This window comes from Anomalospiza imberbis, chromosome 5 (assembly GCF_031753505.1).
Source record: "Anomalospiza imberbis isolate Cuckoo-Finch-1a 21T00152 chromosome 5, ASM3175350v1, whole genome shotgun sequence".
Classification (NCBI taxonomy): Eukaryota; Metazoa; Chordata; class Aves; order Passeriformes; family Viduidae; genus Anomalospiza; species Anomalospiza imberbis.
Window position 1 is genome coordinate 38,930,412 of NC_089685.1, and position 21,486 is coordinate 38,951,897.

General features: G+C 37.3%; 1 protein-coding gene across 3 annotated transcripts in view; it reads left to right on the top strand.

The window, feature by feature from the left end:
• ACSS3 (acyl-CoA synthetase short chain family member 3) overlaps positions 1–21,486 on the top strand; it is a 66,171-nt gene that overhangs the window by 12,509 nt on the left and 32,176 nt on the right. For 2 of the 3 annotated variants that reach the window (XM_068190309.1, XM_068190311.1), the window contains 6 exons: positions 3,974–4,108; positions 4,402–4,542; positions 6,852–6,932; positions 7,016–7,111; positions 13,361–13,512; positions 18,183–18,286. In XM_068190309.1, the coding sequence (XP_068046410.1) occupies positions 3,974–4,108; positions 4,402–4,542; positions 6,852–6,932; positions 7,016–7,111; positions 13,361–13,512; positions 18,183–18,286 (709 nt within the window). The remainder of the gene's footprint in view (positions 1–3,973; positions 4,109–4,401; positions 4,543–6,851; positions 6,933–7,015; positions 7,112–13,360; positions 13,513–18,182; positions 18,287–21,486) is intronic. The other variant, XM_068190310.1, reaches the window with a different exon arrangement.

The window sequence follows — 21,486 nt, forward strand, 5'->3', positions numbered from 1 at the left end:
ATGCTGAACCCGCACTACCCCACCACAGCCTCCAGAAAGGACTCATTCCACTTGACAGCTATGGAAACAGTTGTCCTAAATAAGTGACTGTGCAGATTGCATAATTAATAGAGGTGAATGCTTTAAAGGCTCCTGTGTTTGGCATAAGTTGAGCTTGTTTATAAAGCGTTAGGATGTCTATGTTACTGAAATAAAAATAGTAGTTGACTATTCTTTGTACCTTATATAGGCATATTAGTAGCTTGTGTTGCATTAGTTTCAAACTAGCTAACAATGGAATGGCCTATTCTTGTTTTCCACTAGTGAACAAGGTAAAGTCTTTTGTCACCTTGATCAGTCACCTGAAGCATTCAGACTCTCTGTGGTAGCCATCTTATAATAGTTGAATCATGTTGCTGAGATGTATAAACCAGAACAGTATTTTGTGTAGGGGTCATGTCTCCAGGATTTTTGGAACTTTCACGTAGATTTCTGTGTGCAGAAGTGCTTTTCAGATGACTGAAGTTTCAGTTTTATAAATATCTGTAAATAGAGAGTTGCATGCATTTTCCCTCTCTCTTTGATGCTTTAACAAAGATGTTAATAAAATGGCCAAAACGGTTTGTTGGAATGATGAAAAAAGGCTATCAACAGCTCTCTAGTTTTCCTTGTCTTTCTTCCCACTTACCCATATTTTTAACAAGCTATAAAATAATGTAGAAGAAAAAATTATAAGCTTTAAAAATGGAGGTTGCTACAAATACAAATAATCTGGCATGTTTACTTCTAGAACATTATGCAATTTTTGACTAATTAATCCCAATGTTTTTTCCCTAGGGGAAAAAGGGAGAGAGCACAATAATCATAATCCTTGCTTCATGCATTAAAATGAAAAGAGAGGAAGTTTAAATTTTCTACCCAAGGTCACATAGCAACTCTTTTGAAGGTTTAGCTATATAATTATTAGCTGCAAACCATGGACTAAGTCCTAATTTACGTTGCCTTTTGGTTTCTTTAAAAGGCAGTATTATGAATGATTTTTGGTCCATCTGATGTATAATAAAAATGTGAGTAAGGGGCGGGGGGCATATCCTTAATCTAAGTTTCAAAACATGCCCCAATTTTCAGCGTGATAAAGCTTTCATGATAAGTGAATTGCACACTCTTGAGGCTACCTGTAAGTACCTGTGATAGACAGTAAAAATGCTGAGTAAATAAAACAGTTGCACAATAACCTAACCTTTTTATTAGGCTTTTATGTGAATTGATTTAGATGCTGCAGTACAGGACCTGACATTGGTAAAATTAATTAGAAAGTGTTAAAGATGTGCAGTGGAAGGCTGGCTGTAAGATGCTCTTGTAGAAGAAAGATCAAACTTCATACTCCGTTGGAAAGTCTGAGTGAAAGAAATAACAAACACTTTCTGGTGACTATGAAAAGGTACACTTGGACAGCTTAGTTTAATTTATCTTGAATTTTAAATAGGTCTGGGAATGCTGCAAAGTCCTGCAGCTGGTAATTTTACTTGTGTCAGGTGTTGGCAGTTACAGGCATTCTGCAGTGAATTGTGATGAAGTGATACAGAGCATGAGAACAGGATTTTTTGTCATCTTTCCTTTTACTTGAGTCTAGGAATATATAATTTGTAATATTAAAGCAGTAGGAAGGTTCATACAGTCATGGAACAGTTGGAAGGGACCTTTGAAGGTCATCTAGACTGACTTCCCTGCAATGAGCAGGGCATGTTCAGATAGATCAGGTTGCTCAGAGCCCTGTCAAGCCTGACATTGAATGTTCCCTGGGGTGGAGCATGTATCATCTCTTTGAGCAACTTGTGCCAGTATTTCACCACCCTCATTGCAAAAAATGTCATCCTTATATCTAGTTTAAATATACCCTCTTATAGTTTAGTACCATTACCTCTTTGTCCCATTGCAGCAGACGTTGCTCATGTCCAGCTTTTCATCCACCAGTATCTCAATCCTTCTTGGCAGGGCTACTCAATCCCTTCATTCCCCAGAGTGCATTGATTTTTGGAGGGCTTGGCCTGGCACAGGTGTAGGACCTTGCACTTGTGCCCTGCTCATTAAGTTGTCATGGGCCTATTCCTTGAGCTTGTCCATGTCCCTCTGGATGGCATCCCCTCCTTCAGGAGTATCAGCTGCATCACTTGAGGAGTATTAGAGAGTATAGAAGAGTTTGTAGAAGGAGTCTTTACAACAGTATAAAAATGTTGGTATTGTACCAACATCTTTTACTATTGGGCCTTGCTTTATCTCATTTCTACTTCATAATGTTGCTGGGTTTTTTTCTGTAGCTCACTATCTATGTCATTCTTCTCCAGCAGACCCTTGAACTCTTTCTGTTTTTTTTTTCAAACTTGTTATATTTCTATCTAATCTTACCATATATGACTGCAAGGAGCCACAGAAGAGGTGAGAAGTGGGTGTATGAAAGCAATATGGGAGCAGAGGTGCAGGGGAAATAATGCCATTAGGCAGAGAGAAGAAAAGAGCGGTTAAAACAAGTAGTGGGCCTTTGAGTTGCTTGGAGTGATCCATGGTGCTTCTTCACTTTGGTAGTACATCACCTTGCCTAATTTAGTATTGGTTATTTTTAGATGTCCTTACTACATACAAGGCAGTTGATGAACACAGGTGGGATCATCTACAAATTACTATAAAGCTAGTGATAACAAGATTCTTTCATCTTAACAATTGAATAGGACTGTGTGTCTTGTATTTATTACAGTCTAACTTCAGGGTGGCCTCCCAATGTATTGCAGCTTAACTGCATTGTATTGTATATCTTCTATTAAATCAGTGCATTCCAAAAAGGAAAATCAATGAATGCTGAAATTTTGAAGCTCATCCAAAATCTTTATTTTGAATACACACCAATTAGGGATATTTCCTGAATAGCAGATTTGGACAGGAAACATTTTATTATTGCACAAGAAAACAATTGAATTTGTGCTTTCTCTGCTGAATTTAATTTAGCCTTAACTGTGACATTGTGGTTTATGCCTACTTAATGGGATTTATGCTAATGCATACAATTAGTAAACTAGCTTGATCAAACTGAGCGCCATATGATAAATAAACTTCTAAAACTTCAAAACAGTGGAGATTGAAGACTCGTTCTTTTCCAAGTAAAATATGTTCTAACACATAGTTTCTTTGGTGCTACCTTTTCTCTCCTGAAAAACAAAAAATAAAAATACCAATCTTTGGACTGAAGTTGAAATAGCTTCTATGCAGATTTCTTCACTTAAGCAGTCTTACATAAAAGCTGTGGTTAATTTATTGACAAAGATGTGAAATCTACATTTGGAAGGAGATACTGGTCTAAAAAGCCTCAGAACTATACAAATCTGACTTTTAGTAATTTTACACCTTCAGTCCTTCAACCATCTCTTGAAAAACTCTAGCCTTACTTTCCTTCATGTGCCTTATGGCTTTTGCTTATTCTCTTCCTGTATTTCTAGTTTCCTGCCAACTCTTGTTTGCCATCTTTTCTCTATTTCTTCTCTTTTCCATCCTGTGACTTTTATTGCAGGCTGCAAAAAAGTCAGCAAAGTTCTTCAGTTAGTATTGAAATGTGAAATTGGAAGCATTAGGTAGAAGGCAAAACAGTACAGCTGTTGACGTCACTGCACCACTCTTCCTTATTGGAGGAGCTGAGATGGACAGGGGTTTCTCTCTGTGTTCATTAATATTTGTGCAACTGATAAGAAGTTAATACTGTTGATTTCTTACTCAAATGTGTTTGAAAACAGTGATGCGTCAGAAGGTATTAATGTTCGTCCAAACAAAAAGCAGATGCATGGTCAACGAGATTACACAAGCTTGATTTACTCTAGAAAAGTGATCTAACACCTTTGTCTAATTATGCGAAGATAAATTGTATACGTTGAATTTAATGGAAAATATTATTAGGTTACATATCTAAAATATATTGCAAATGTACATATTAACTATCTTCTTTTTTTAGCCCAAACTTATTGTAACAGCAAGTTTTGGAGTAGAACCGAAAAGGAAAGTGGAATACATATCTCTCCTAGAAGCAGCACTGGCAAGGGTACAGAGCAAACCTCATAAAGTTCTCATTTATCAGCGACCTAATTTGGTGGGTGTACAGTTGTGCTGTCTTTATGTTAGTCTTCACTTATTTGTGTAGTGCATGTGCCTTTAGTTTTGTGCAAGAAATATTTTACTGTTATCTATTGTAGTTTGTTTTTAATTTTTAGGGTGAGCATTATATTCATAAGATTTAATACTAAATAGAACTAATGCAGTAGAGAGATTACAGAAAATTGAATAATACTGTATAAAAAATTTGAATATTATATGTTTTTTGAATGAATTCCATTTATTCCATGTGGTTTTCTTTTCACAGTTTTCTTATTTTTCCATGGGCAGGGCCATGTTCCTCTTACCAAAGGCCGTGATCTTGACTGGGAAGAAGAGCTTGCAAAAGCCCAGTGTTCAGAATGTGTCTCAGTTCCCTCAGACCATCCACTTTATATTCTGTATACATCTGGAACAACAGGTTTGCCCAAGGTAAAGGACTATGAGCAGTCTAAGTGTCTGTGACCAACTACTTGCAGTTCTCAGTGAAAAAATATATAATTGAAAAGGTTGAAAATGTTTGCCAGAGCACAATGCTGTAAATGATGCATATTCTACAAATGGTTTAATCTAATTTCTTCACATTTCACTATTTTAAAGGCAGTGTCTAGGAATGAATAATGGTTTTAAATTTAAATAGTAGTAGTATAAAGATGCATTTTCTTCAATTGTTTGTACAAAATAAACTTTTGAGGATAGCAGAATGTCTTTTATTCAGTACTATCTTCTGTGTTTTAACTTTCTTAGATACGTATAGTATAGTTACTTAATAACAAGACCAGTTAATATATCACTTGTATGATAGCATTTATTGCTGACTAATCTTGTTCATTATTTACATATCAGCTAATTTTCTTGTAGATAAGATGTGCTGAATGACATTACAGATTAAATGAAATAAAGCATGTTCTGAACGTTTGTGTTACTGCACAGTTCTGAGTACATAATACCCTGAAAATAGAAGTTTAGATTAAGTGAAAATTAACAAAGGGTATTCTTTGAAAATGTTTGCTTTTGAATGTAAATTAGTTTTAACAATATATTTTTAAAGGATTGTATTTTAAAAGTTAACTCTCTGAGTGTTTTCCTGGTACTTAAAATGCTCTTTTACAATGTGGAAGACAGGCTGAATATAATTTTCTGGCGATAGTCTTACCACCACTGATTCAGACAGTATCATACATCCTGCAGAGAACAGTTCTACTGCTAAAAAATTATTTAATGGTGTTGCCTAGAAAGTTCAGAATCTCTTAGGATGTAATGAAAAACAAACATCGGTTTTGCTGAGAAAAATGTCTTCCGCTTTTACTTTCAATGTGGGCCCTTGAAAGCAGCATATATATATATCCTAAATCATACAGTTGTATTGTCAAATACCCAAGATAAGATCCTTTGTTACAACAGATATTTTCCTTGACTGAGTATCAGTAGAGTATCTCAGAGGTAGTGGATCTCAGAAGTTTACTTCACTGTCTTGTCTCTGCAGAGAAAAATACAGCTATCTTGAATCAATCACCCTTAAAGAGAGAGATTTTCAACTAGCAGTAAACTGCAATAAATAACTCTCAGTGAATGAAATAACTTCTTTATTTATTTAAGTAACTTAATTTAAATGGTCATGCAGGTAAAACTACTTGGTTATGACCATCCTAAAAAACTTTGTTGATCTCAGAACAGGGGCTAAGTTAGAAGCTGAGTTGAACAAAGGCAATCTGCTGTCTGAAATTGGTGAAATGTTTGTAAACCATTCTCTGCCTTAGCAATCTCCATTTTAATGAGGTAATGTATCTCTGCAGTCCCTTATTTCTTGGATGAGGCCTGCAAGTGCCTATTTCATTCTGTTAAGTACATCAAGAGACTGTACCATGCCTAGCACAGACAGACAGCTGCATTGTAATATCTGCACACTGCATATTTGTTTGGTCCAGTGGATTTCATCTGATTTTTAGTTCAGGACACCAGGATGTAGTTTATTTAATTCTTTCTTCTAGGAATAATGTGCTAGAAGGTGATATTGTCAGTAAGTCAATATGGTCAATATGTATTGACCATACTAACATTGCAAAATATGTCCAAAAGTTTCCTGTTAATGATGTTCCAGAGTTGGTTGTTGGTTTACCAAGGTGCATGATGCTGTTGATAATCTCTCATTCCAATTCTCAAATCCCTCTTTTAGGTGAAGACTGGGGTGGTATTCATTTAGCATTCATGTGTGCACTTCAGGCTAGATGAAAAAATTTCAAGAATATACTTTGATATCTTTAAAAAGAGTCAGAGCAGAAAGGGACATTTCAGGGAGTAATTCACCCCAGTTTTTTCAGGGGTCGTCTACTTTTCAGGTGCAAAGATGATACAGAGAGAGCAGGCAATGAGTTTAAAATGTGCCTAGCATTGGTACAGTTTAAGTGAGGTAAATACTTAATCTCTTATTTTTTGTCAGTATATATTGACTGAGTATTTGTATATCCAGCTTTTATGAGAGAATTTTAGCTTTGTTAGTTATCTTTTGAATGTTTTTTTTTATTGTATGTTTGGTTTTTGTTTTCCAAAACTACTTCTTCAGCGGAAGTGTTAGTATGTACTTGTTGGAATAGATCCTTTTTTTAAGTAAGAAGTATTTGAGCTGGACAACTTTAATTCCATTGCTACTAAATCATTAACATTTAATTGAACACAGCAATATGATTGTGTCCTTCAAATCTTAATCTTAAATACTTAAATACTCAAATTTTCTCATTTAGGGTGTTGTGAGACCAACTGGTGGCTATGCAGTTATGCTGAACTGGACTATGTCAGCTGTATATGGACTCAAACCTGGTGAGGTAATTCTATTTAAATGTCATGTAAACATTTTTAAATGCCTCTTATTACTCCTAACTGTAATTTTGTTTATATTTCATTTTAGGTATGGTGGGCAGCTTCTGATTTAGGCTGGGTTGTTGGTCATTCCTACATTTGCTATGGACCTCTCCTTCATGGTAATACTACAGTTCTGTATGAGGTATGATCCAGTCTAAAAAACCCCTCTTAGAAATGGCAGCATCTCCTCCAGTTGATGATCCAGACGATCTTGTTGTGTATCTTCAGTGTATATAGTCTCCAATCTATTAGAGTAATTTTTAAGGAAAACTTACTTCACTGTCCTTCAAGCTTTTCTATATTTGTGTGAAGGATGATGGTTAGCAGCGTAAGGAGACCTGAAAGAGCAGAACTAGAAATGGCAGATGGTGGATTGTACCTGGGTTATTGATTAGACTACCTTTGTTTTGGAATTAGGAGAGGGTGTTGTGTTTTGCGTCTTGTGATGAAAAATACTGGATCTTAGTTGGATGCAGTTGAGAGTTGTATGCTTGGAACCAGAACTTCTAATGAGAGTTGTCTCTTCTTTCCTCTCTACCACTCAAGGAAACTGAACTCAAGACATAGATGACATCTGGGGCTTAGTCCTTCCCTTCAGGGGATGAAACCTAGTGGGGTGGAGAGGAGACTAGTCCAGTTGGAGTGGCCTATGGCATCCTTACTTTGCTGCTCAAAGAAGTAATCGTACTTCCTTACATTGTTATTTTTACAGAATTTATTGCTGATTTTTCTGAATAAGACAGAACAAAAACTTCACCCAGTAGCAGAAATACATGTTTGTAGACTCAAATATTGTATTAGCTTGAGTAGTAAATTACTATAGTCTAATTAATGCTTAAGTGCCTAATATATGTTAATTAAATTCTTCATTCTAAGGGGATTAACTCAGCACTACCACAATAGTTCAGCAGAAGAGGAAACCAGTGTAGAAAAATTGGCAAATACTTGCAGATAATAAAAAGACTTTAGTAGTTTTATAGTGACTGCTTTTGAACACTGATGTGCCTAGGCCGCATTACAGTTGTTGCATGAATTTTCAGAAGAGAATCACCACAATGAAGAAGTTTTCATTCTAGCAGGTGTAGAGTAAACCAAGAAGGAATAGGAAGTGGAGTAAGGAGTTCTTCAGCATTTTCTGTTGCATAGTCATCTTAAGTGAAGTTCTATCTCTATGTCAATGTGTGAGGATCAACATAATTATTGTAATTGTAAAGGTACCTCTGAGTTTAATCTGCTGTAAAAAAGAGTAAGCATCTTACTTTTTTTAACAATGGAAGTTAGTATCAGGCTGACCAACATATCTGCTTTGTGATTTTTTTTGCTCTTGGTGAGATCATTATTAAACAGAAATAGTACATTTCCCATTTTTTTTCTCCGAGATTCCACTAGTCAAGGCTTCAGACAGTGTTCATGACATAAGCGTCATCTTTTTGAGGGTTAATAATGGGCAGAAAAGGAATGTGTCTGTACACAGGAATACAAGTAATATTTACAAAGAGAATAGTGCATAATTTTTCCTCTGCTCAGAAGACTGTATTAATAGTAAATATTCAGAAATTTTTAGTCAAGTCTCCTAAATGGTCACCTAATTATATATTTTGGGTTATGGAGTATCACTGTTTAGCCATGGGGGAAGAACGTCACATTCATTTTGCTTGTGGCCAACCACTATTGGATGTAAACTGTGCTGACTTCATACCCTCATTACTTTGAGTGTTTTGTTTATTTTTAGATTACTTAGGTGACAACTTGGCATTTTAAAAAATTACCATGGAAATTATGCTTTTAGTTTTCACTTGCTGTTACACCATTTTCAAGAATGAAAAAATGATGGCAAATTATTTTGAATACAAAAGCAAACGTATTTTTTGTTTTGGTGTGTTTGGTTTAAATTATCTGTCCTGCTTTGTTTTTCTCCAAAACAACAGCAACAAATAAGCACTTGAAGTCTCACAGCCCACTCTAGGTTGCTCTTGCTAATAGGGTTTCAAGCAACAGGGCAGTATTAAGAGAAAGTCTAGTTACTATTTGGGGTCCTGTGATGTCAGGAAAAAGGCAGCATTGTAGTTCCAGTGTTGGGGACTAGGGTAAAGAAGAGGATACCCACACTTGTCAAGCACCAGGCATTTTAATGAAGTCTTTAGACTTCATTTGAGTGGTCTAGGTCAGAGAATGACCTACTATCCCGCACAGAGCTGTAGCATCTTGTGTGCCTGGAGTCTCTCACAAGGCTCTGTAGTTGCAGCAAATTTGCAGGATATGTAAGGGCAACAGGTTTGAAACTCTTCCTTGGCACAGTTCTTGGAGATATCCAGCTTTTCTTGCTGTTTTTGTAAGCCATTATCATCAGCTTACAAAGCAAACACTGTCTCTGAAGTCTGGCAGGGATCACTCCGCCATCACCCATACTGATTGTGGAGCAAATTCAGTGGCACATGTTGTCTCAAGTCTTCAGTGGAGCTTTGGCAGCAGCATCACTATCAGAAGGCTGAATGTCTCTGTGAACATACTCTTCTGAATGTGTGGATTTTGTGTGTGCTTTGGCATCAGCAGGTTTTAGTGGCATACACTACATTTTCTGTACAGAGAGAATTTCCTCATAATTTTGGATTTATTGGTAATTGAAGAACCCGTTGTTAGGGGTCTAGAAAGGGAATTGATGCACTCTTACTTTGGCATTATTGGACATTTTATTATAGCTCTTCTGTGTCTCTTCCCTCTAGTAATCTATGCTGGTGGCTTCTCACTTTTCTTCATTCAAGAACTTTCCTATCCCCTTGGTAATTCTAGGTGTCTGTGAAAATTTTTTTGATAATCATGTATGAAATCATAAATCATCAGCACATTTTGCCTCAGGATGTCTGCTCAGCTGTTTGACATCTCATAAATTGCATGCTAAATCTAAGTGTTTCAAGAACAATGTTCCCATCTGTTTGTCTGTCTCAGTCTCTTGGTAGGTATTTTCTGTGGGAATCTTCCTAGCTCATACAAGAAGTGTCTGTTCTTTCCTCTTTTAAATTAGGTGAGACAGATCACTCTCTCTCTGACTGCCCTGGTCTCATTTACTGTGCTCTCATTTCCTGTCAACCATAGATATTATTGCCAGTAACTTTAATTTTCATCTCCAGTATTGATGCGAATACTGAATAGCAACAGGTCTCAAACTGATCCCTGCAGAAATCCAGTGGAAGTATCTCATTTGCTCAGTCCCCAATTGACTAAGCAGTCTGTCAACATATTCTGAATTCAATTACCCTGTGGTTTACTGTTTATATTGCTAACTTTTAAAAATAAAAATTGCATGTGGTAATAAGCCTTCATGGAATATGGTAGTACTTCTTAAAATTTTTGTATAATAAATGAATACTCTTTCTGGTGATCTTATTTGTAGGTTTTGGGTTCTGAAATTAATTTGCACTGTCTCAGATATGTGTTACAGTCTGATTATAAGGGAGATTAATTAAGGTGCAAACCAGACCATATGCCAAAGTCAATAGTATGGATTTTATGAATCAGTAAATGTGAGGTAGAGAGAGAGATTGAAAGAAGTATAAAAAAGAGGAGGGGGGAAAGAAAGGGAGACAGATTAGGGGAAAGTTAATCACCACCCGTGTGGATCCAGGGCGTCCTGTTCATCCTCTTCTTCTGGTCTTTTCTGTGGTGGGTGTCCCATGAAACATAGAATTCAATGGGTATTAGTATACATTTAAGTGTACATGGGAATGCCCAAGCACCTCCCCTGTGAGGGAGTTTTACACTGTCTTATGCAACAGAATCTGAATCTGTTGCAAAACTTTGAATAATTTGCAGTTCTCTGGTATAAGGCCTGAGGAATGAGTCTGGGGACCTTTGGAGATCTGTGATGGTTTATGACCCCTTCTAAGACATGAGAGTCGCCTCTCATGTGATTGTCCCATGGTGGTGGATGTTCACTCTGTTTTATGTGGACCAGAGGTTTTGCCATCACACTCCCAAAAACTCACCTTCTCTCTCTTGGATGCATTCTTCTTTCCCAGCCCTGTTTACTTCTCCTTAGACCTGAGGTAGTTGGACAGTAGTGCCACCTTTATCTTATCTCAAGTTCCCTGTCAGGTAGCTTAACTCACAGTCTGAATTCCCGTCAGGAGGCATACTTGAAGGGATGGACTTCGGTTGCAGATGAGCTTCTTTGCACATTTTGCTACAGTGGGCAAAGATCTTAAAAATGTTTGAGCCATTAACCATTTCTGTCTCACAGATTATGCCCATTTTTGTTTATCATTGGCTAAACTCTGAACAGCTTCCAATAAACTTGGGAAGTTTTTCTGCAGAATCTGTAAGAATATTTTACACCTGTGCCAGATTTTTTTTTTTCCTAAGTGAATGTCTTTTTCTCTGGGTTATATTTCCTATCAACTGTCAGGTGAATTTTCTCTTTCTACTGTTTGTGGTTTACTTGGTTTTCTCCTATATCTGAGGCTGGTAACTCCAAACTGCTTTAACTTACCTGTGACATAAATATCCACCTGTCAGAGTATTGCATGTTTACCCAAGCACTCCTGAAGGTTTAACAGCTGGTGTAGCTACTGTCAGGCTCAAGCTTGCTGGAAGTTTGAGGCACAGGCATGCCTGTGACATAGCTCAGGCAGAGATCCAGTGTGAAGCAGGATCTGAGAGGGAGTGAGTGTGCTCAGGACCACATAGCCCTTTTATGGGCTCTGGATATTTACATTTGGTTAAAAGTAACAGCCTACTTTATTACTGGCAGACTACCCGAGTTCAACTTGCTCTTCAGCTAGGTGTTTTGGTGTCCAAGATGATTGATACTAGTTCAAGTACATAATTACTTAATGAGAAGCTTATGGCAATTTGGGGCTTTTCAGAGTCAGAGGCTATTTGTTTTAGCACTAGTGATGTGGGCTTGAACTCTTAACCAGGTGTCTGCACATCTGCAGGTATAGTGAATATTACAGGGAGAGTGTGTCAACTTGAACAAACAGGTTCATGAACAAATACTGATGAACACATGAAAGTTGTGATGAAGTGGTCTGCTAGAGTGATGCTTCAAGACTGTTTAGTAAAAGATCTTTCTTTGGGTACTGTGTGTTATCTGACAGGAAAAAGGACATAACTCACTTTTTAAGCAAGCATCATTTTTGCATTTCTTTTTTAAGGATAGGCTAATTGCAGAAAGAGGGCTTTTGGTGTTGATTATACTACTGTTCTACTTGGGCTGGAAATTTATTTTCTCTCCATTTGTTTCTTACTGCCTGCTTAATGCTTTTTAAAAAATGGCTTTTCAGTTGTGCGTTCTATTTTGTCTTATTTTTAAAATCTTTTGTGGTGCTTCTCTTTTTGAGAATGCCTCTCACTAGGAGCGGTATCTCACAGCTGCAAAACCACTGCTACATATCCAGCCTTGGCTGTCCTGTGTTCTTTGAATCTGGTTAATGGTTCACCAGTACTCTTTCCAGTGTTCAGGCTCAGCTGGATGCAGTAGAAAAAGTGTGTGTCTCTTGATTTGCATGCTCTTTCAAAGTTAATCTTCTGAGTGGGGCCTTTCTAGTGAAAAGTTATGGTGATACCTGTGGAGCTAAAACTCATTCTACATTAACATCACCTTCTAATTTCAGAATATGTATGGAGCTGTTCATGCACTGTGGTAATTGCACTTACAGTAAGATTGTGACTATATGATTCTGTGCTGACTGCTTATCATATTTTTGACACCACAAAAAAGTATTCTTGATTATTTTTTATTAGGATTACTTAACATTGAACAGTTTGTCATAAATGATTAGCCCCTTAGCTCAAGAAAAACCCAACCCCAAACCAGACCACAGTCTGGTAGCATACTAAAGCAGAATAGGGGCCCTTCAGGATCTCTCCAGGCTTCATGTGGGGTACCATGAAGGTTCCAAAAAGTCAGTTGCAAGCAGCAAAGTGGGAATCTTTCCAGATTTAAGAAAAATTTTTAGGTAAGAAAAAGCTATCTGTGCATGGTAGTATAGCTGCAGTGCCACTGTGTCCAGAGACTCCTTGTTCAGAGGGAGTGTGGGTGTTTTCTAAATTGCATCTCAGGGTAGATATAGATATGACTCTCTCTGCTGCCAGTGCAATAACACATCTTTGTGCCTGTCTTTTCATTTGCATGTCCGTTTGTCCTAATTTTCTAAGTAGTAACTAGTATGTGCTGTGTTCATGTAAGGCATGGTTCCCAAAGTTCGTGAATTTATTTCTACAAGTGAATACATTCATGGTATTATTATTTTTAACAAAGCCTCCTTTGAAGTCTTACTTGAAATTACTTCTGTTGCTGTGCTACCACTACTGTTACGTGCTCAAGGCTTGAACTGTCAAGGAATTATGAGGTATTTTTATCCTGTGACATTTTAAATTATTCTCTCCGTAGGGGAAGCCTGTGGGAACGCCAGATGCTGGTGCCTATTTCCGTGTGCTAGCAGAGAATGAAGTAGCTGCCTTCTTTACTTCACCAACTGCAATTAGAGCAATCCGTCAGCAGGACCCTGAGGCAGCCTTGGGAAAGCAGTACTTGCTGAAAAGGTGAAGTAAGGATACACTGGAAGCAGTTTTTTCCAGAAGCAGGCTGCATGAACTAAGAGTAACAGTATATTTTGCCCACCTCTGTAGAGTGCCATTTTAATTTATTCTTGAAAAATTAGGTGTACACATACCAACTTGCAAATTTCTACTGATAGTTTTGAGGAAATGAAAGCTGTTAAAAAGTCTGACTCTAATGTTAAGAGCTTTTACTGAGTTAGGATTCCTCTCCCATCTTTTACTTTACTCCCCTTTGCTTATACTCTGTAATATAGTCTTGGATTATGTCATCCCATACTGGTTTTTTCCACATGACCTCTCATTTTGTTAAGGGCACAGGATCTTTAGTGTTTGTTTAATCAGAAGCTAGTCAGTGTTTTTGGTTGCTCCCCCCAAACTTCATTATTGTTTGTGATTATGTGTCCAAAGAGCTATTTGCTGTCTTGTACTGCTTTTAAGGTGCTTATCACTATACTATCAGCATGCTTCAAAGTCTTGGCTGAGTTCATCCTCATAAATCCCCTATGAGGTGAGAGTGGTATTATCTGTATTTTGCAGATGGTAAGCTGAATCAAAGAGAAATTAAGGTCAAAGTCTTCTGTTAGTTTGGAATACCTAGTCTGAGACACGGAAATAACAATGTTTCAAAGATTGTAGTATTATATGGTTAAAATGTGATATTAGCATTATATGATGTGTGAGTGTTCAATACTTCTACGGACCAAGTTTCTGTATCTTATGGTAAACATTCTAAAAATGAAAAGTATGTGAGTTTGGACCACATCTAATCTTGAAGTTGAATGATTTCCTCAGCATGAAACAGGGACTGTGTCAGACTGTATAGGCAGTATTCAGTCACAAGAACATCTATAACCACTCTTGTTCAAAGAGAAAGGGAGCTTCATTAGACCTCCACATTCTTAATTGCTCAGGAAAGTTTATTATTAGTAAGCTGGATTTTTTCATGAGGTATTCATTACAAGCTTATCTTGTAATGAATTACTTTCTTCCATCTGTTTTGACTGCTATCATCAACCCTTACTCCTCCTTGAAATAAGAAAGAAGCTCATTTGAGACACGAATGCGCTGTTGTCCTATGGCATTTATTGACAAGAAAGTGATTCAGATTCTAGAAAATTTAATTGCTGTTCCTTGGCATTTCTTAGGCAATTACTTTGTCTTTAGAGTGTTCATTCAATGGGAAATCTGCTTACCTGGTTTGTAAGTTGTCACATTCCCTGGCCAGATGAGAATTCTAGGTAAGAGTCTCATTGTGGTATCTGTTGCCAGAGATATAAAGAGGTATTTCATCATTCCTATTCAGTCATATCAAATGAGCTTCTCCACTTGTCTGCAGCTTTAGTTCTCTCATAATTCACTCAGCTTTGGACCATGTAGTTCACTGGGATGTGATATCTCTTTACTAAACCCTCTAATGCAGCATTTGATATCTAGTAGGTACAGTTGTTAAGAAAGTCTATCAAGTGATTAAAATTTCCATTCTAGGGAAATACTTTGGTTTGGGTGTTATTTGGATAGACTTTTCTGTTCAAGATCAAGTGATTTCTGTCTGATTCAGTTTGAAAGCAGTCTTACTTTTAGTTCATTTACTTGATTGAGGATGCTTTCTTCTTTGTTACATGGTGAAGAATCTTTGAAATGTCTTTCTTCTAAATGCACTAAAACGGATCCTTACTTTAGAGACTGCATCCAGGAATGCAGTCCTGAAAGAGGTTTCCACCATTGTACATTTTACTTCTGAAAAGTTCTGTTAAATAAATGGTAAAGGTCAATGTCACTTAAAAAAATAATGTTAAAAAAGACAGTTACTGATGAAGAAAGGAGGTGATAGGCAATGGCAGCTTCCATACATAAGGGGATATTTGATTTAGATGAGTAAATTGAATTATTAACAAATTTGTGTTCTTTTGAAATGATGTAGTGAAAGAAATTTCTGTTAAGAACTGATGTTTGTAGCATCACTAGCCTTGGCACAAAATTATATATATGAATTTTCCAAAGGTTCTAGCGTGTATGCTTTAAATTTCTTGTGCCTATTGGAGCCAAATCTTGAAATTTCTTTGCTTTTGACACAAAATGCCACCTTTGTCTTAAACACAGCTCATGCTAAATGGTAAAACAGATGTTTAGTTTTTAGTACTGTAGGTCAAGAGTTCTGTTCAACCACATATTTATGGAGATCTAAAGACATAGCTTTTGATAACATCCAGTGCTGCTGAGCATTGCGGCTTGTCATGTTGGAAGAACAAGTAACATCCAAATTCTATGACCTTCATCTACCTAATCATATTCTGTTCAGCTCTTTGAAACCATTCTCCTCTTCAGAAGGTAGCTCCATAATACCAAGCCATTAGCTCTTCCCATATTTGGAATCACACTTCATTCTATAATTGGATTGTTCTAATTTCCAAACAATTGACAAGTGATGGTTTTGCACAACTCAGCAGTTTAGATTAACATAAAGTGATTTGCCATTTGTGTCCCACAGTCTACTTTGCTTGCTCGACTTTTGGTCAGTTGAGAATGTTCTGCAGTTTTACATCAGGAGTATTTAGAGATTCTAGGTTGTTCATCTGATATATAAAGTACTCATTATTCATTATAAAGTATTCAAGTAGATAAGAAACTTCCATTATCTGTCTCATAATGCAGGAACAAGAGGATGTGAAATTAAAGTAGCAAATTCAAAACTGTTAGAAGGGAATACTTTCTCATAGAATTGACATTTCACAAATGCTGCTAAAAGGACATGTGATTAAGACCCTCAATTTATTAAAACTGAAGTACGTAATGCAGTTCTGCCAGCTGCCCTCTGCTCTGTGCTGCTGTTGATCATACATGGTCCTTCCTGGTGGAGTCCTGAATTGTGCACATGAACAGCCTTTGTGGAGCTGAGCTGCAGTTGTGTTCTGTGTCTCTCTCTGTGACTCTGTCACTAAAACATCCAATACTTGGATTCTCATATTCAAGGTAAAATCTGTTCAGGGAAGGAATTGAACAAACACATCAATGGAGAAAAATCAGAATATGTGAAAACATTTTTTTTTAAAATTTGCATTTTTAAATAAATTATAAAAAAAACCCCATATATTTTGTATATATAAAAATGTATGTATGTGGTCTCCACATGCATTAAAAATTAGTAAGAATTCTTTATTTCTGGTTAATGTTTAGAGGTGCAAATGAATCTTCATTGCTGTATTTTTAGGGAAAAAAAAAAGCTTATTTAATATCATGCAGATAGAGTTTTTCTTTGCCAGAAGAAAAACCCATCCCCCCCCCCCAAACTGGTGTGTGCATTCCAGAATAAAAAAAAAAAAATTGCAAAATCTTTTAATTTGGAAAAGTGAAGCTCAGATTATTAGTCATATAATCATTTAAGCTTTTGGTAAATTGTTTTAAGATGTGGTTTCTTCTGTGCTTGGGGTGACACCAAAATGTATGTGCTGTGTTGAACAATATTTATTGCTTCAGGATCATTAGGGACATTCATCTGTCCCCTGTATGTCAGGTGATATTTGAAGTCCATTCTGCTGGACTCCTGTATAGGGCCTAAAAGCTTGATTGTGCTGAATTTCGTGTTAGGAATATAGGTTTTCAGAACAGCTGAGGACATTTATTTAACAGAGAGGCTTTAGGACATTTTTTCTCAATTAACTGCATTTCAGGGATAGATGATTGCAGTAACAGGTGGACTGACATGATTTGAAGTTTTAAGTGGGCTTTTAAAAATTTGTTAAGTGGGACATTTCATAGCCATTACCATCCCTTGTTTTGCTAAACTGTTTGAGAGGAGAAAATAATTCCATGGTTCTTATGCTTAGACTTATGGCACTTCACTTTGGTATTCTTTTTGATGGTTTTGTGCTTTAAGTTTGCCAAAGAGCTAATTTTTCTTCTCATAACATAAAGTTGATCTTTAGCCTGCAGATTATTAAATCTGATTATTAAAGCTGGCAATTTAAAAGAGAGGAATTTTGCTTTTGGCTCAGCGGATAACAAGATATCTTAACTTTTCCCTAAGTCTTACATGTTCTTGGTGTTTGTCTAATTTGCTTTCTGGATTTCATTTCCATGGAAATATGAAACTTGTAGTCTTTCTAAATTATATCCTTCTGAAGTGAAATTTGTGTCATACTGACCACATCTAAGAATTCTCTATTTTTGTGGCTACAAATCTACTGCTTTTACAAAATCAGTGCATTTTGTGTCCACTTTTGAAGGACAAGAGTGAAGTTCTGTGTTCAGCAGTTGTCTTCATTCAAAATGCGCTGAGGAAAGACTTAAACAAAATGTCAATGACATGCATCTGGCTGTGGGAGATTGTATTGCAATGGTAATGAAGATATCTACCTAGTTTCTGTGTACAAAGCATTTAATTATTTTTTACTTCAACTGCTAGTTGCTTGCCTCTGGTCTCCCAAGGTCTTTGCATTCAGCAAATAAAGTTTATTTTACATGATGAAGTATTAAGTAGCTTAAATTAATGCTGCAAATATTCTAGTTGTTACTTTGTAGGAAAGAGAAAAAGTTAAAGTCCTCCTTTGTCTTTTCCCTCCATCTGGGGCAGTGGCCAGAGACATTTATTGTATTCATTATCTTGTTTTTCTTTCCACATCCAGATCAAGATTCAGATTTATTTTTATTTAAAGGTTCAGGATGATGTTTGTAGCTGGTGAGCACTGTGATGTGGACACGCTAGAATGGTCAAAAAGAGTCTTCAAGGTACCTGTCTTGGACCACTGGTGGCAAACTGGTGAGTGGTTTAAAATACCCTTTGTAAAATACAGTGAGGAGAGTATTTTGAGACTTGTTTCCTCAGTCTGAAGGTAAAATTATTTTTTCTTGCCATGAACATGTAAATAAATGTGAAAAGAAAATCAAGCAGGAATAATGTTTTTTGGAAGTGGTCTGAAAAGTGACTACAGGGTATTTTTAGAAAAAAATGACTTTTGTAAAAGCTATATAAAAAAAGAAGGTATTTTCTGGTATTCATGTTTAAAATAAGAAATTTGTATCAGTATTTTTCCAGGTGTGTTTTATGTTGTTTGTGTGTGTGACTATTGTGTGACAGAATGTTTGCTGTTTAAGGCTTAAACCTAAGGTTTTTTGCATTTATAATTTGTGTAATCAAAAACAAACAATCTGCTGCATAGAGTAGGCTCCCTGGTCTTTTAATACTGTTCTGTATGGATGTCATCCAACTTCTAGTGATTATTTTAGAATGTTTCCCATTTGTTTCACTGCAATGAAGGAATCAGAGTACCAATATATGGGTAACTTTGTAAAAATCCTTGTTGAATCCTGGATTAAGACTTGAACAAATGTATCTCCTTATAACTGTGGATTCATATATCTTTAAATTTCACTATTAGAAGATCAAGCTTGGATTTTGCTTCTTACACACATTGCTGATTAAATAGTAGAAATGTATTACAAAAGATTACAAAAGCTCCTTCCCTTCCTTCCCTTCCTTCCCTTCCTTCCCTTCCTTCCCTTCCTTCCCTTCCTTCCCTTCCTTCCCTTCCTTCCCTTCCTTCCCTTCCTTCCCTTCCTTCCCTTCCTTCCCTTCCTTCCCTTCCTTCCCTTCCTTCCCTTCCTTCCCTTCCTTCCCTTCCTTCCCTTCCTTCCCTTCCTTCCCTTCCTTCCCTTCCTTCCCTTCCTTCCCTTCCTTCCCTTCCTTCCCTTCCTTCCCTTCCTTCCCTTCCTTCCCTTCCTTCCCTTCCTTCCCTTCCTTCCCTTCCTTCCCTTCCTTCCCTTCCTTCCCTTCCTTCCCTTCCTTCCCTTCCCCTCCTATGTTTTCTGTGGATCATTGACTTAATATATGTGGTCTCTTTTTCTATAAAGAAAAACGTTCTGAGTTTCTCCCACAATAGATCAAATAGAAGCTATAGAAGATTAGAGAGAAAGTCAGAAATTGTTATTTCATCTATATATTATGCAATTACATCAGTTGAGGTGGCTTAAAATGCATTGCTTTTATTAAAAATAAACCAATACACAATCTTGGATTAATACTGAAAAAGTTCTGGAAGATAGTAGTTTCATTTTTTATTTAATCTGGGTTTCATTAGTTAAATTAAACCCATATTAATCTGCTGATTAATACAAGGCAAGAGACCTCTGTTTCATTCAGTTTGCTTTGATCCTAATGTCTGTAGGCAGGTTTGAATGATGCAGAATGAGAAATTAACTGAAAAGGGCTAAAAGATCAAATAATGTATTTGATAAATCGCTGAACTGTCAATAATCAATGTTACTGTATGTAATTTTGCACGTGTTTTTATCTGTCTGTGCAGATATAAAGATACATATTACATATAAAATTGCTGTAGCTTTTGCATATGTTTAGTGCAAAAGTTTCATATTACAGTGTTCTTTCAGATGTATCTCAAGTATATAAATATCAGTGAGAGATTTTAAGTGTATGGATATAATGGAACTTACACTGTATGGAGGTAAGACATTTGGTGTTTTAGACATTTTTCAAAGAAGACCAAGACTCAGCTTAGACTACAGTGTGTTTCTTGATTTATATATTTACGGTGTGCTTTTAAATTAAATTGTACCATGACTTAGTGAACTAAGGCCATTTCAAACACATTGTTTGAGAACATTTAATAATTTGATTAGAGTGAAGACCCAAGTGATTTGTGTGGAAATGTGAGCTGTTGAATGAAAGCGAGGCCTTCAGTCTGAAGGAAAAAATGTACTAATTCAGTTCCTATGAAAGAACTGACTTCTAAGGGATAAGGAAGTAAGAATCACAGTCATTAGGTTAATGAGGACATCCTGAGCTCATTTAATTTCTCCCCCTTCTCAGGCAGGGTCAGAGAGAGTGTTGCCCAGGATCCTGTCCAGTTTTGAGTATGTCCATGGATGGGGATTCTCTGGCCACTCTGGCCAGCCTGTGCTATTGTTTGACTGCCCTCACAGTAAACACATATTTTTTGGGCTCAGATGGAATATCCTGGTTTTAGTTTGTGCCTGTTGCCTCTTGTTCTGTCAGTGGGTATCACTGAGAAGTCTGGATAACATTTCTTCAAAGTGCGTAAATACTGGATGCATTCCAAGAAGGCCTATAGGGGTGCCTTGTGTGAGAAGCTGCCAGAAGCTTCCTTCATGTCTGGCAGAGTCAATCCCTGACAGCTCCAAAGATAGATGTGCTGCTAGTCATGCCTGGGCCAATTAGAAATGGTGGTAACATGGTACTATGTGATAACATACTCAAAAACAAGGAAAAAAAAAAGTTGCTGCGGAGCTGTAGTTGCAGCCAGAAAAGAGTGGTGTGAGAACATGTGAGAGAAACAACTCCGCTGACACCAAGGTCAGTGGAGAAGGAGGGGGAGGAGAGGTGCTCCAGTGCTGGAGTTGAGATTCCTCTGCAGCCCATGATGAAGTAGCTACCCCCTGCAAGCCGTGGAGGTCCGCGGGAGGCAGAGGTCCACCTGCAGCCCATGAAGAAGACCCATGCCACAGCAAGTGGATGCCCGAGAGGAAGTTTTGACCCTGTGGGAGGCCCATGCTGGATCAGGCTCCTGGCAAGGACCTGTAGATCCATGGAGAGAGGAGACAATGATGAAGCAGCTTTCCTGGCAGGACTTGCTACTTGTACCCTTTCCTTGATTTCTTGAACTGTGGAGAATTGAACAGGACTCCAGATGTGGCCTCACTAGGGCTGAGCAGAGGGAGAAGAGCACCTTGCTCAGCCTTCTGCTCACATTCTTCCCTATGCACCCCAGGGTGCCACTGGCCCTCGTGGCCTTAAGGGCACTGCGGGCTCTTGGTTACCTTGTCATCTGCTGGGACTCCCAGGTCCTGGAGCACAGCATCCATTGCTGCAGGTGAAAGCAGTCTTTCCTTCTGCTCTTCACTCACCTCTGCTTTAGCAGAATACAAAATAGATGCCATTAATTGTGGAAAAACAAGCAGTTCTGTCACATTTATCCTTATCTG